The sequence below is a fragment of the Amblyomma mixtum genome, chromosome 1 (genome assembly GCF_055824585.1).
Source record: "Amblyomma mixtum isolate Tamu chromosome 1, ASM5582458v1, whole genome shotgun sequence".
Lineage (NCBI taxonomy): Eukaryota > Metazoa > Arthropoda > Arachnida > Ixodida > Ixodidae > Amblyomma > Amblyomma mixtum.
Window position 1 is genome coordinate 46,656,841 of NC_143012.1, and position 15,914 is coordinate 46,672,754.

The 15,914-nt window shown below is 46.2% G+C and overlaps 2 protein-coding genes across 3 annotated transcripts in view; both read right to left on the reverse strand.

Moving 5' to 3' along the window:
- LOC149366218 (ATP-binding cassette sub-family C member 1-like) overlaps positions 1-3,410 on the reverse strand; it is a 30,897-nt gene extending 27,487 nt beyond the window's left edge. The window contains exon 1 of the mRNA XM_089569917.1: positions 3,131-3,410. Coding sequence (XP_089426043.1) covers positions 3,131-3,337 — 207 coding nt within the window. The 5' untranslated portion in view covers positions 3,338-3,410. The remainder of the gene's footprint in view (positions 1-3,130) is intronic.
- Positions 3,411-5,411: 2,001 nt separating this feature from the next.
- LOC149366219 (tRNA (cytidine(32)/guanosine(34)-2'-O)-methyltransferase-like) lies at positions 5,412-15,819 on the reverse strand. 2 transcript variants are annotated; one of them, XM_089549454.1, is made up of 11 exons: positions 15,601-15,819; positions 15,317-15,386; positions 14,980-15,082; positions 13,933-14,011; positions 12,301-12,353; positions 12,161-12,214; positions 11,735-11,837; positions 9,609-9,686; positions 7,000-7,062; positions 6,819-6,916; positions 5,412-5,973 (listed from the first exon to the last, which is right to left on the reverse strand). In XM_089549454.1, exons 1-11 carry the CDS (start codon positions 15,719-15,721, stop codon positions 5,491-5,493), a joined length of 1,305 nt encoding a protein of 434 aa, XP_089405580.1. In that variant the 5' UTR covers positions 15,722-15,819; the 3' UTR covers positions 5,412-5,490. The 2 variants fall into 2 exon arrangements, with proteins under 2 accessions (XP_089405580.1, XP_089405590.1); XM_089549464.1 differs by lacking the exon at positions 7,000-7,062.
- Positions 15,820-15,914: the final 95 nt, after the last annotated feature.

Below are 15,914 nucleotides of genomic sequence, written 5' to 3' on the forward strand. Positions count from 1 at the left end.
ATTAATCAGTAATTAACCATTAGTTAGTGATTTTGACATCACTTAGTAATTAGTACTCAATTAAATGTGACGCCACCAGTGCCACAGAAGCAGTCAAAGTGGTGCGAAAAACGCTTTCGCCTCTACCCACTTTAGGCAGTCAAAGTGCCCCCTGAATTTTATGTTGGAAAGTAAGTAAGCGCAAGTTTCGCAGTACTTTAATTAAAAAGTTTTAAAGAGCGAAAGCACAGGAACGCGAAGCAAGGGTATGACGACGAAAGGAACATTGGAATGGCGGAGGGGGCACTGCGAAAAACGCTGGTATGAAAGCACTTTTGCGCGCTCTCAGGGCTCGAACAACTGGATGTAAACGCTGACTCCATTCCATAAACATTTCTCTTGCCCAAAAGAGCACCTTCATGCTGACTGCTATCTATGACGACACAGTCAAATTTGTTTACTGTACCTTGTTGACTACATCATTTGATTCTTGAGAGCAACACTTTTATGTTGGAAAGTAAGTAAGCGCAAGTTTCTCAATACTTTAATTAAAAAGTTTTAAAGAGCGAAAGCGCAGGAACGCGAAGCAAGCTAGGTATGACGATGAAAGGAACATTGGAATGGCGGAGGGGGCACTGCGAAAAACGCTGGTATGAAAGCACTTTTGCGCGCTCTCAGGGCTCAAACAACTGGATGTAAACGCTGACCCCAATCCACAAACATTTCTTTTGCAGAAAAGAGCACCTTCATGCTGACTGCTATCTATGACGACACAGTCAAATTTGTTTACTGTACCTTGTTGACTACATCATTTGATTCTTGAGAGCATCACTTTTATGTTGGAAAGTAAGTAAGCGCAAGTTTCTCAATACTTTAATTAAAAAGTTTTAAAGAGCGAAAGCGCAGGAACGCGAAGCAAGCTAGGTATGACGATGAAAGGAACATTGGAATGGCGGAGGGGGCACTGCGAAAAACGCTGGTATGAAAGCACTTTTGCGCGCTCTCAGGGCTCAAACAACTGGATGTAAACGCTGACCCCATTCTACAAACATTTCTTTTGCCCAAAAGAGCACCTTCATGCTGACTGCTATCTATGACGACACAGTCAAATTTGTTTACTGTACCTTGTTGACTACATCATTTGATTCTTGAGAGCATCACTTTTATGTTGGAAAGTAAGTAAGCGCAAGTTTCGCAATACTTTAATTAAAAAGTTTTAAAGAACGAAAGCGCAGGAACGCGAAGCAAGGGTATGACGACGAAAGGAACATTGGAACGGCGAAGGGGGCACTGCGAAAAACGCTGGTATGAAAGCACTTTTGCGCGCTCTCAGGGCTCAAACAACTGGATGTAAACGCTGACCCCATTCTACAAACATTTCTTTTGCCCAAAGGAGCCCCTTCATGCTGACTGCTATCTATGACGACACAGTCAAATTTCTTTACTGTACTTTGTTGACGACATCATTTGATTCTTGAGAGCATCACTTTTATGTTGGAAAGTAAGTAAGCGCAAGTTTCGCAATACTTTAATTAAAAAGTTTTAAAGAACGAAAGCGCAGGAACGCGAAGCAAGGGTATGACGACGAAAGGAACATTGGAACGGCGAAGGGGGCACTGCGAAAAACGCTGGTATGAAAGCACTTTTGCGCGCTCTCAGGGCTCAAACAACTTGACGTTATAAACGCTGACCGCATTCCACAAACATTTCTGTTGCCTGTGTAAGAGCATCCCGCAAACACGGAAGTGCTCATACACAGCCAAATGGCAGAGCGGTTGCTAGCCTACTAGGTGGGAATTCGCATAAATCAACTAAACTAACGTGATATAATGGGACGCACTAGTAGTTATCGATTTAAAATTGTTTTAAAACTCATTCATATCAGAAAGCATCAAGGCAGTGAAATTTGACGCAGTTGCTAAGTCAGGAAAGGAGGTCAAGGAAAATGATTTTTATTAATGCGAAAGTATTAGGCTATGTTGGCGCCGGAAGTGTCCGCAAAATGTCTTCGGAAGTTAGTCCCTTGTGACGTCATCGGTCATATGGTGTCATGAGAAAATAAAAATTGGCGGGGGCTTAGCTTTGGTTAAGCCTGGTAGGTTGCGAAAGCAAAAGCGCAACGCCTCCAATAGAAGGAACGTAGTGCGCTGCGTCTACAGGTCACGCGTGGCTACCGGCCGCCGCTGCGCGACGACTCGACTTGGTAGCCCATCTCTCACCCTGGTATGACGTCACGATGTGACGTCACTAGGTATGGCATGACGTCAGAGGTCATGCATGGCTACCGGCCGCCGCTGCACGACGACTCGACTTGGTAGCCCATCTCTCACCTTGGTATGACGTCAGAGGTCATTATAAAGGTCAAACGTGGCTACCGGTCGTCGCTACGCGAAAGGCCGTTCATGAGCGTAGTATTGCTTTCGCAATAATAACGATCTGTATTCCCGTCATAGCGTAGAGAAATGGTGGAGGTGGAAACGTGAACCGATGGCATATGTTACATGTGAAAAAAAAATCATTCACATGCTACATATTTGTTTGTTTATAATACATAATTGATTTCACATGCATGCAGAACACACCTGCAATTTCAAAATGCATATTTAAAATGGAAACAAACAAAACGTCACCTTAGTTGGTCGATTATACTTGGACGGGCTCGAACCCGGACACGGCGGCCGCGTCGCGATGGAGGCGAAACGCCAAAGGCGCCCGTGTGCTGTGCGATGTCATTACACGTTAAAGATCTCCAGGTCGAGCAAAATTATTCCGGAGACCTTCACTTCAGGACCTCTTTCTTCCTTTCTTCTTTCACTCCCTTTTTTATCCCCTTCCTTACTGCGCGGTTAGAGACACTTACTGTGCAGTTTTCTTTCCTCAAAACCAATTTTCATTTTTTCCATGTGCTGTGCGATGTTAGTGCACGTTAAAAATCCCCAGGTGGTCTAAATTATTCTGCAACCCTCCACTACGGCACCCGGCTCTCTTCCGTTCTTCTTTCACTTCTGATTCTTCCTTTCCCATCACCGAGATGCGAGACAGTTACTGCGCCATTTCCTTTCCTCAAAAACCAATTTTTCCTTTCTAATCTCATCGCAATAATAAAGCACGGCGGCTTTGCAAAGCGACCCCTCCCCTAGTCATGGCGTACCATCTTGATGGAGCTGGTGACCGTCCATTGCAGCGGCCGGGCCTCGTTGCAAGCCATGCGGTAGAACTCGAAGGGCGCCGCCAGCCACAGGAATGCGCAGGGCACCCACGCGAGCAGGGTGCCGCGAAGACAGGGAGACAGCGGGGGCAACGCGCCCCTCGCTAAAGACGCGTTGATGCCCTCGATGCCGACGCCGTGGGCGGCCATGAATTCGTCGTCGAGCTGGGAACCCACCGGAAGGCTCCATCAGGGTCCCAAGACAGCGTTTAACGGCCGTACAAGTACCTTCGAAATGAGAAGCTCGGTCGCAAAAAAAAACGACGAGACCAAAGAGGCTTAGACACAGGAGAGGATACGACATTAGTTTCTTAAAGACGTCTTGCCACACTTGTTGTTGCTCTCAAAATAATGGCGCGTAGCCACTGCGGGGGATTGGCCAAGACACAGGCGGCGACTTACACGCCATCGTCGTCTTCAGCTTCCACCCGTGCGCAAAAAATCTCAGTGGTTATGGCGCTCGGCTACTCACCCAAAAGACGCGGGTTCGATCCCGGTCGCGGCGGTCGAATTTTCATGGAGCGAAATTCTAGAGGCCCGTCTACTGTGCGACGTCAGTGCACGTTAAAAAACACCAGGTGGTCGAAATTTCTGGAGCCCTTCACTACGGCGTCCCTCATAGCCCGAGTCGCTTGGGGACGTTAAACCCCCATAAATCATAAAAATTGGCTGTGGCTTAGCTCTGCTATGCCAGGATGTATACGTGAGGGGGGGGGGGGGGGGGGGGGGGCGAGGTGCCCACATCTCGGTGGTCACCTGAACCAGAGGGAAGGCCCATAACTGCCCTCTTGGAATAGTGTACACCTCAACCGTGCTTTAAGCTGCCGGGATCAGTGGACACCTCAATTGCGCTTTGAGCTATGTGGCTGGAGGCAGTGAGAGAGATGAGAGCTACATGTGTTCGGAAACGCACCCAGAGTGGCGTCTCGCAGAGCCCATGGCTGCGGCCAGGAACACTGGACGTGGCAGAAGAGTAGCTGGTCATCCTCAGAAGACAGCGCCGAACGAATGAGCGAGCCTTGCACGCGGAGATTGTCTTCTTCTTTGCTTCTTAACGAAGGCTCGTGAGGAAGTGTTGTGGCGGCTATGGGTGGTCCATCCACATGGTTAAAAAAAATTTCAAATCTAGGTTGTTGTTTTTCTTACCCTTATAAAAATGATCTATAGACAGTCTATAGACTTCTTATAGACTCCTTTGCCTTCCTAGATATTTTTTGTCAATTCAGTCTACAGACTGTCTATAGAAATCTACTAAAAGCGTATGGCCATAAATCTATAGATTGTCTACAGACTGTCTATAGCATCTGTATTGCCTATAGACTGTTCTTATAATAGTCTATAGACTTTATAGACAGAAGTCTACAAGTACGGGAAAGTCAGGTGTAGGGTCTTTTCATTTTTTGCTGCTATTTTTACCTGGACTCTGGCAAGGCACACTACTTTTATAAAGGATTTCCTGCATTCTTCTGAGATGGTTATTCCTGTTGTCTGTAGTAAAAAATTTTGTGAGGGTAGTGACATGGCACATTACCATGTAGGGCCATAGGCCAGAGTTCAGAGAGGTGTCTACTCCTAGAAACTTCGTTTTTCCTCCTCCTTTGGTTTATGTAAATTGGTCTCCAGAATTATTTCGACCACCTGGGGATCTTTAACGTGCACTGACATCGCGCGCAGCCCACCGGTGCCTTTTGCGTTCCGCCTCCATCGAAACGCGGCCACTGCGGTCAGGTTCGAACCTGGGCACTCCGGCTAGCTCGGTAGATGGGCACCTTAACCACTGATGTCCCTTTTCTATGGGATATGGCTGTTTCTAATTAGTGCGCTTCACTCCTTCCTTTCCTGAAATGTATCTGCAAACAAATTTTCCCTACGATCTATTCTAAGACCAGTTCTCAGCGCCTTCACTTTAATCGTGCCCCAGCCCTCTGCTCCACGGTGTCCATCTCTAACACCTTGTATGCAAAATGTTCTTCAGTCGTTCTTATTACATCTACACACACGATAAAAGAAATGCATCAACATAAAAAATGTTCAAAGATTTTGCGGTGTTCTCCCGGACTTCATTCAGGCACATTAAGGCGCCCAAGATGTTGATGGCCTGCTGCACAAGCAGACGCTGTTCACCTTCAGCTCCAAGCCAGTCCAGCCAGGTCCTGACAGTGTAATTAGGGGTAGGAAAGAAACCAAAACATTGCCTTAAAGGAATAATGTTCATGGAAAATAATTTATTGCAGTTTAAATGACTTTTATTATAAGTAAAAAATAAAGAGAGAGACAATTCCACACAGAATGTCACTGCACATTCAGTCATGATCAAGGTCTAATTCAGTGATACCTGAGCACAACGTTTCCACAACCCGGTCGCCACCTTCATCTGGTCCCAATTTTGACGCCCCAGCATTCATCACAGCCTCAGCCAGTTCGCTACCCTTCTCCCCACAGACATCATTACCCTGGCCTAGTTCTTTGATTCCCGTACATACAGCCTCTGCTAGCCTGTCACCAGCCTCATCTGTCCTCGAGGTCGATGCTCCAGCATTTACGACCGATTCGGCCAATCCAGTTCGCTTCTCCACATCGGGGCTACGGTCCAGCTCAGTAATTCCGGAGCACGCAGCCTCTGCCACGCCGTCGCCAGCTTCGCCGAGCGCCACATCCGAGGTCCCATCATTGAGCACAGTCTTGGCCAATTCATTTCGCTTCTTCATGGAGTTGGCCAGTTTGTAGGGAGGGTCGATCGGCGGTTGCACGGGTTCACAGAACTCGTAGCTTTTGCCTTTGTCCAGCTACATTAAAGAAGAAATTTGGTCACATTTTAAAACCAGAAATTTGGATCGCGTATGTGCAGCATAAAAGCCTACTTTACACACCTCGCAAACCATGTCTTTCAAGAATATATGCGACGAGCAAAAGTCAACGCAAGGTTGAAAGATGAAGGTTGTATAGTAAGAATTTAACCTTCATGATTAATGTAATGCACAAGGAGAGAACGAGTAAAACGAAAGACATTACTAATTAGCCTAGACCCATAAAGTACTGTTTGCCATCATTAAATGATAACTGGCTATAGACAAAAATAAACCAAGCATATGAAGTCCACAAGGTGGCAGAAGGCTGCCAGTAAAGGGATGTGACCTACGGTACCTTGATGTCATCTTTTGACTAATACATTTTTTGTAAACCTCATTAACATCATTACCACTGTAACAGGCATTACACAAACAGGTGGCCTGTGCTTTAGTGGCTAAGAGGTGTTATCACTGAACGAGTCACAGTTCGTAATGCTGTCGATTGTATAAACAGGGGAAATTTAAGATAAACTAAGCCGTGATGCAATGGCAAGTTTACTATAATGCAAAAAGTGTTCGGACAGAAACAAAGCTTTCATAATGTATTGACGTAAAAGTTCTCGTGTGCTGCATGATGTCAGCACACATTGCAAGAACTCCAGGTGGTCTAAATTAATCCAGTCTTCCACTACAGTGTCCCTCATAACCCATATGTTGCACCGAGACTGTAAACCACTGCAACTCCCCTCCCTTTCTACAACTGTCGCCCACAAATCCACCAGCACACTAGCAACCACCAAGCATACACTGAGCACGCAGACTAACAACAAACAGTCACTTACTTCGAGGGGGTATGTCCTATCCGAGTCAAATCCGTCCAGGTCTCCACAGATGAGAAAGGGCACCATGGCTCTGTTGGGCTCATCAATTGTGCCTCTCACTGGAAACCACAACAATGTGAAGGACATCAAAAACGGCCGAGCACGAGTGCAACGAATTCTGGCACCCAATTCTGTCACTCACTGGTAATAAGGCCGGGACATTTTAATCTTTTGACAGGTGGCTTCGAGTACTGCTGAGGGGCACCTGAAAAGCCACTCAAGTAAGATTACAAATGCGCTCTTGCAAGATTACAAAGGGGAGCTTTAGTTCTTTGCAATCAATTTTGTTCCTTTAAAGGGACACTGAGGAGAGCACTATTAATATTTTTTTAAAATTAAATCTGATAGTTCGGCATGTCATGGCTTTGTTTGCCACTTGGCCGGCAGCGAAAGATGCATTTACTTCTAAGAAATTTGGATTCGAAGTTGAAAAAGTTGTTCCCGCCGCTCTGATTCAAACCTGGGATTCTCCTATGACGACACAGGACTAAGTGACTTGAAACATGACGTGCGCATGATGTACCGCAGACTCCGTGATTTCTGGCGGCCAGCAGTGCGGCCTAGCAGCAACCGAAAAGAAAGCTACCGCCTGCCGCACGTTGAAGGCATCTATCGGCTATTGCGGCTGTCGCTACAGTCGCTTCGATTACGTTTGCACTGGCGTTTTGCCAGCGTTACGATGGATCTCGTTCTCGAAGTCGTCAACAAAATTCTCGCAAATAGACACCTTTAGCATACCGTGTACCTTGCTACCGCTAGCGGAATACCGGGAGCCCGCCTACCGCCGGAAAACAGGTGCTGATTGGTCCCGATGCTTCAGGAGCGCGCGTAGCTGCCGGGCACGTGGCGCCATCTGGCGACGTCAAGGACATTTGCGCATGCATTGGCTGCGCCTCAGGGATTTGTGGCCTATCGGGTTCTAGCAACACTGCTTTGTCCTATGACGTCATCACGCTTGTACTTGCGAGTTTGGCCTGTGGCGGCGATACCTGTATTTTGGTTCTTGCTCTTTTCTACGCTACAAGAGCTTTGTTGTCAGTATGAGTGGCGTTTTTGTACTCAGGAGCTGGTATTCTGTCGATACAAGCCAACTTCAATTTCTCCTCAGTGTCCCTTTAACACACTTGACTTTCTAACCTCCAACTTCAAGACGTTCGAAGGAAAACAGCAACGACGGCTAAAATCTGCCCAACAACCAATGGCTGTAACTTCCAGCTATGGCTGGTTCACAAGAGCACCCTTCAGAAACAACAGGCTTAGCCTGTAACCCACCAACACTGCAGCCACCGATGCGCACCTGTTCAGACTGCTATCTGCAGAACACTCCTCAGTTTACAAAAAAGCAATGCCTTGGCCAAAGACATACTCAGGCAGAGACAATGGTTTGGTCATAGACATCATCATCCTCATCAGCCTGACTACGCCCACTACAGGGCAAAGCCCTCTCCCACGTCTCTCCAATTAACCCTGTCCTTTGCCAGTTGCCGCCACCATATCCCTGCAAACTTCTTAATCTCATCCGCCCAACTTTCTGCTGCCCCTGCAGCACTTGCCTTCTCTTGGAATCCACTCCGTTACCCTTAACCCTTTCAGACGCCTTTTTTTGTTTTGGTTGAAATCAATTATTTTTTCGCCTAAGTAGTATATTCAGGCCTCAAGAAAGGGAATTTGTTAGTTTTTGAGCCTGAAAGACCAGCGGGTAAGCTTTTGTAACAATGTGGAGAATATCTTACAAAGTGTGAGATTTGTTAGAAATAGTAAATCGAAATGTTCTCATGTGTCAGCTAAGCACCCTATGGGTCGTGGAATCACTTTGTGTTTCGAAGATGCCCATTACGCTCTAAATTTAGCAAAAACAATCAATGTTTTCAGCCGTGGCACAATCTGTCAGCACAAAAATGGTAGAGAAAGTGCTATGTAGCTCACTTTTACATGAAATATTATTTACTGCGTTCACTACATCACACAAAAAACCAAGTTATTTGCGACAAGAAGGGTGTTCAATTCGGCTGAAACAATGAAATCACTGCTAGCTGCACCAGCCTCTTAGAAAAAGCTATGAGTTTGCTGTCTACACAATTGTGTACAAAGCGCCTGAAAGGGTTAAGGAACAGCGGTTATCGTGCCTTCGCATTACATGCCCTGCCCAAGCCCATTTCTTCCTCTTGATTTTGACCAGGATGTCATTAACCCGCGTTCTCTCACCCACTCCGCCTGCTTCCGATCTCTCAGATCAGAGACATGCTTAGGTAAAAGGTCATCATCATCAGCCTCACTATGTTCACTGCAGGACAGAGGCCTCTCCCCTAACTTAGCGTTACACCTATCATTTTCCTCTCCATAGCTCACTGCACTGCCCTGAATTTAGGTTGAACCCCTTTCGTTAGCCTCCACGTTTCTTCCCCATAGATGAGCACCGGCAAGAGAGAGCTGTCATATACTTTTCTCTGAGATGTTTATGTTCCAACTTTGTTCTTTGTGACTTGATTACTGTTCGCCCCCCCCCCCCCCCCCCCCTTATGTAATGCCCCCTGGGGCCCTTAAGGGTAAATAAATGATGATGATGATGATGATGAGATGAATGAGTTTCAAGGTATGCTTAGGTAAAAGGAATTCTCAGGTCAAAGATCAAAAGGGGAACGAAACGTGCCCAAAGTGGGTTATGGTTTTGGCTCACGGTTTGGGTGGTTTAACGCCCCAAAGCAACTAAAGTTATGAGGGACACAAAGCTGAGGAAGAAAATGTACATACGGTCCTTCATGCAGCCCAAAAACATGAACGGCTGGTAGCCCTCGGGCGGGGAGTAGCGACGGCAGACAACAAAGGACTCTGCAAATGCAAGGAACTAATCAGCAACATACACCACGTGGCACTCAATGCAGGCAGCATTCAGCATTTCTGTTCAACAAAAAGCGCCCGACGACGGCACTGCTTCACGAGCTGAAAGCTGAAGCCAGACTGTATGAGCACAATCCTGCTCCAGAGCTATTTCCTCATATCAAGTGTTGCAACACGGTGCCACATTGCATACAAGCAAATGGAAGGTTTTAGCATTTTACCCAATTAAAATGTACCGTATTTACTCCCATAATATGCGCACTTTCTTTTTTAAAAAAATCCGGCTCAATGTTCGGGGTGCACCTATTACGCGGGGTAAAATTTCCTGAAATTTTTCGACTAGCAAAATTGAACATACCGCATAAACGCACCTGTGTACAAGCCACACCGTCTTCCCGAAGGAAACATTAAAAAAAAAAAAAAGAACCGTGTAATAGCCTTTGAAATGCACGCACCGTGGCCTCCGCGATCGGCTCCGGCTGAGAGCAACGGGTGCTTGATCACGGAGGCCTCACGCGCGCACAGGAGCTTCCAGGTGCCACCCACAGATGGCGCCAATGACCAAGGTCATCATCATCAACTTTACCTGCCATGAGCTTTCGCTATTCATATCGGCATCAGCATCACCAGCTCCAGTTTTCTGGGGCTGTGAAAAGCCCGGGATCTGTGGTAGCCTGTAAGTTCATCGTAGCTGTGGCTTTCGTGTGCTGCTGCCGAGTGTTGCTATGTTAGCACGACGGCAAGCACCTTAACAGCTACACGGCTGGGAGTTTGCTCTCGAACATGGCAAGCATGCGGCAGGCCGGAAATTCGACGTGGCCAAGAAGTGCGGTAGTTGCGAGTGCGGCGTGCCATATTTTTCGACTCCTATCGCCAAGGTTTTCTTGGGCCTAAGTCGGGAACGTTTCCGGCTGGAGATGAAGCTTTCCAAACAGACGTTTAAAGTGAGCATCCCCTGAAAACTCTGTGCGGCTGTTCCACGCGATGTTGCATGTGCTGTGGGTCCGCAACAGCAATAGTGAGGACTAGTAGTCAGTTCAGCAAAAAATTTGTTAATAAAAAATTAAAATCATCATCATCAGCCTGACTACACCCACTGCAGGGCAAAGACCGATCAGCTCACTGTCCATTGTCTGCAAAGCATTTACTAAGGTAATCACCAATAGAGTCGGGACAACTTTAGACTTCAATCAACCAAATGATCAGGCAGGCTTTCGTAAAGGATACTCGACAATAGACCATATTCACGCTATCAGTCAGGTGATAGAGAAATGTGCAGAATATAACCAACCCCTATATATAGCCTTCACCGATTACAAGAAAGCATTTGACTGAGGAAATAAAAAGTATACCGCGACACAATTAAGGCTGCAGTTAAACAAAGAAGAATGACAAGAAGTTTTCATCAAGTAACAAGAACAAAAAAACAAAACTACAGGTCAGCAACAATGCAGTGCCGAAACTTTGAAAGGCTGCCTTTGTTATGCTTTGTAATGCCAAGTAGGCTTCTTTGAACTAAAGTATGAGCTTCCCATCTGTGCCCTGATTTAAAGCAGAGCTACAGCAAATGGAGCACTGGTCCTACAGCACTGCATCCAAATCTGGAAGCAACCCGAGTAAGAAAAAGAAACAGCACAAGTAAACAAAACCACTTGTTTATTAACTATAACTTTTAAGAGCTGTTTTCTTTAGTTTTATGGAAAAAAAAAAGCGAGAAACGAGAGAAAACTTTTATGAGAAGACTGTTGCTAAAATTGCAATTAAGACAAAAGCATATAATTCAGCTGTGCCTACACAGCTCCCCTCAATACCAAAAATGGGTCTGCAAAGCATGCGCCATTATTTTATGACCCATAAACTTACATCACCGTTTACACTGTGTCCACAAAGAAGAGAGAACACAGAGCACACAGAATGATAAAAGAATAAGCAAGAAAACTGCTCAAAAACACTACTGTCATAAAAACGACGACTCAACTACATCAGCAAAACCTACTATGACATGCAGGATGACAGACTACCACTTTTAGGGAGCGTACCTATGCTGGAATTCCGACTGCTTCGAGGCTTCGCAACAGTCACGTGCTCAAACAAAAGTTTCAACTGAGCGTACAGCAGGGTCACATCTTTGCCACGAAAAATCTGGACAAGAAAAAAAAAGAGAGAGAAATGGCATTAGGGCTGAGGTTCACACTCCAGTGACAATACATCACGTGATCTTTTACAGAGCACGCCAGATCACCCCACGTGTAACAAACATTCCTGTCGCTTCCCATGTGCCCCGAATCACCGCACCAATTACTGTGACATGTAACAAGCATGTTGAGTACAAACTTCCTCTGGGGAATCGGGATCATGTCCTATTTCATGCTCGTCATCCAGTAAACTAAGCAAGGAATACCGATGCAGTTGACAGAACAGAAAAGCATTGAGTACGACGCTTGCCAAGCCAACAAACTTCTCACCTTGGCTATGTAAGTGCCACCAATCTTCAAAAGATGAGTGGTGATGTTTAGGGCCTGCGGAAAGGCAAAAACAAGCTCCGATATCAATAGCTCAATTCTTATCACCACACAATACGCTAGGAAGACGGGCAACGCCATACCGATAAGAGCAGCTCGCCCTGAATATACTCGTCAATGTCATGAAGGCCAGTCACTGCAAGACATCAGAGGACAAAGTAAAGGATGAACCAACACCTGTGCACGGAGTAACACTCGTTATTTAAGGCATATTTCCAACATAACTGCACATTTTTAACATTAGTTGCGTCAGAAACATTTCTCAGATTGCTATGAATTGTTTAGCCACATTTAGTAATGAGACTCTTTCACAGATGGCACCAGCTGCACTATAAAAAGAGTAAAAAGGGAGTACTTCAAAGGAAGTACTCCCTTTTTACAAAAAAGGAGTACTCCCCTTTACTTAAGGGATTACTCCCTTTTTCACTCCCTTTTTAGTAAAAAGGGAGTACTCTCTTTTTAGGGAGTACTCCCTTTTTATTCCCAGATAGGCGTATTCATGTTTAGAGTGTAAATCAGCAACCCAACAAAGCAACCGCGCAGCGAGCAACATGCCAGGCAGTGGTCCTGCGGACGAACTATTGGTGGCGTGAAACAGTTAACAATACTCCGCCCCTCTAGCTTTCTCCTCATTGGCAAAACAAAGCTGCCCCTGAGTACAGCAAAGGTCCAAGCAGGCACTGATAGCAAGATACAAATGCCTCAGCAACTTTTGCCGATTTCTCATTGTACGTACAGTAATGCGTTGAAGAAGGATGGACAGTTGGGAAAGTTGGTAACGGTCCATATTGGAAGGTACGTATTGCGTCTCTTTTGCGCTGTACCTTCCAATATGAACACACAGTAATATTTCCAAATACATAAAACAGGAAAATAACACTCCACGGCTCCCAACAACCATTTCAAAATTAATTACGCATCTTAAATTATGCACTAAATTATACATAAAGGTTTGTCCTTTCTGAAGTTTGATGTCCCAAAGCAACTCAGGCTATGGAGGACACCGTAGTGGAGGACTCCGGATAATTTCGACCACCTGGGGTTCTTTAACGTGCACTGACCTCGCACAGAACACGGCCCTCTAGCATTTTGCTGCCAACACAATGTGACCGCCGCGCCCAGGATCGAACCCGCATCTTCCGGGTCAGCAGCCGAGCACCATAACCACCGAGGATACAAAGCACCTAATCTCCTAATCTGCTGTTTACAATAAACAGCGACTAATTTGAGCTGATGTCCAGAGCTACTAATTTTAACATCCATTTGTGACTACCTTTCCTGTGCTGTGAACAGACCTTACCTGCCAAGCCACGAACCAGCTTGGCTCTATGTACTATTGCACTCGGTATGAGCTACACCAAACTAGCGCTTGCTTGGGGGCTTGCGCAATGTAGCTCATGCTGAACACGATAATACACCACCATATGTGACTCATATAAATCATAAAGCGGCCACTGAGCAACACACCCCGTGAAACTAGTGACAGCACACGACACAAAGCATGCAGCATGACCTTGCATAATAGCCTGTTGACATTAAGCAGCTACAGAAATATTAGCATCAGATGAGGCACCAAATAATTGAAATACTATGCCTCATCCTTATTTACACTCAGATCAAGCACCCATCCAAAGAAAAAAATAAATGTCATTCTTTTTTTTACTGCCAATCACCTTCACTCATACAAAACTGCATTACGAGTTGATTTTACTCACCATCCGGAGCACCATCACACACAACCAAGTCTGCGTATTCACCTTCAAAGTGTTCGATGATCTTCCTAGCTGTAGAAGCCTGAGTCAAAATAAAGGACAATGTCAAGTGTGATGCTAAAATAGCTGCACAGGTTGAGCGAAGTGTGCACAAGCCAACCAGCAGCATTCACCAGCGCGCTAGGTAAAGCATAAGAGAAGTCTGACTGCTGAAACATGTTCCGTATTATAACAGTTATGGCTCGCGCTCTAAGTAATCTAGAAATTTTTTGTGCCCTGTCCTCATTATTTAACGAAGCTGCACACTTCATTTCTTGATTCCTGGCCAAGACGGTCGAGGATGAAGAAAAGAGCGGTGCCTGCGCTACCACTTCCCCCCATGACAGAAAAGAAATGCAGATATGTATGCGTTGCTTATTTTACAGCGACGGCTGTTATGGGCACGTTTCCTGGTTCTGTGTCGTTGGCGTACCACTGTCTTCACACTGGTCAATCAGCATGCAGAGGTGTCGCATGCATGACATCGCAATGCACCACACTGACTGCTCTGCATGCAGTGACATCGCGCATGACGTCACTATGAAGCGCCCCCGACAACGCACTACACTGAGTGGTCCAAGCACAGTCACATCACAAGTGACAGCACAGCAATGTCACACGCACTTTGCCAGAGAGGAAGACAAATAATGACGCAAAGATGATATATTCGGCACCAAAAACAGTTGCCGCTGAATATCGTGTTGCAGTGTTAAGCGTCCTGTCAGTTTATGGTGTCCTATTGGCGTTGCACGTAAGAAGAGATGATGCAAAGCTACGCCATAAACCAGAAATGAAATCCTAGCCCTCAGAGGTGGCCCACACAACTTTAGTTGCCAAGAGCCTCCATCATGTGTAATGTAAATAGTTTGTTCTGATGCCTGCACTTAGTTTCACTTGATATGTTTTGCATGGATACCAACTAGCTTTTAGCTAGGGATCCAGATGTTTCAAACATGCGTTGTATAAATGTTCCGAAATAAACTTCAATTCAATTCAATTCCACCTCCTGACCTCGGTAATGTCTCCTTGAAGCTGGATGACCCCCGGCAGTGGGGCCATGGCCTGCAAGTCCACAGCCACAATTTTCACATCTTCTGGATTCTCGGCATTGCCCCTACGATGGGATGAGCAGAAAAGAGAAAATGCAAAAAGAAAACAAGACATAACCACGCAGTTCCCAAGCACCGTAATGACACTGAATGTGACAGCGTGTAACCACAGATGGTCTGTACGTTACATCACACCAGGCATCAGAGAATTTAGAAACAATAAGGAACAGCCAGAACATGCCGTTCTGGCAACCGTCCGAAAAGGAACGAGGAAGCAGCAGTGCACACAAGACACCCACCGGAGCTTTCTTGAGAGGACTTGGCTCCAGCTTCCGGGCGCAGCGCACAGATCAACCGCTTTTGTGACACCTGCGATACAAAAGCGCAGCGGCTGTCACACATCGTCGAAACATGCAGCACGTCACCAAGCAGTCGCAAACTCAAACCCCAGAGATACAGACGGAACGTTTTCAGCAGGACAGCACGTTTTTCCACTCTCGAGGTCCCCACGAGATTCAAACGCACAGCTCTCTCGTCAATAAACACTTCCGTCGCGAGTGAAGACATGAATGATTGTACTCACCGGTGAAGATATCGAACTCCTCGTTGATCTGAAGCAGCTTGAAAGCGCTTCGCGCCCGCCACCCTTCCTCCTTGGCCAAACGATAGTAGACGTCGCGCTTGTCCTTCGAAGAGCGTCCCATTTTCAAAAGTTAAGCAGTGCGCTGCGGGACCTGAACACGAACCACGTTCGTCAAATCGCGGCGACACACATCAACATGCACAACAAACACCGCACGTGGTCGCCATTTTGTACACCACCGGTTGACAGCAGGATCAATGATACTAGTTTCTTCTTTGCTTCAAGCGTCTTTACCCCAGCTCAGGGATCGCAGT

Coding starts and splice junctions, on each gene's coding strand:
- LOC149366219 (XM_089549454.1), bottom strand. CDS start 15,721: ATGGGACGCTCTTCGAAGGACAAGCGCGACGTCTACTATCGTTTGGCC. Junction 15,387..15,600: donor GGAGTTCGATATCTTCACCG/GTGAGTACAATC, acceptor TTTGTATCGCAG/GTGTCACAAAAGCGGTTGAT. Junction 11,838..12,160: donor GTGGCACTTACATAGCCAAG/GTGAGAAGTTTG, acceptor TTTCTTGTCCAG/ATTTTTCGTGGCAAAGATGT.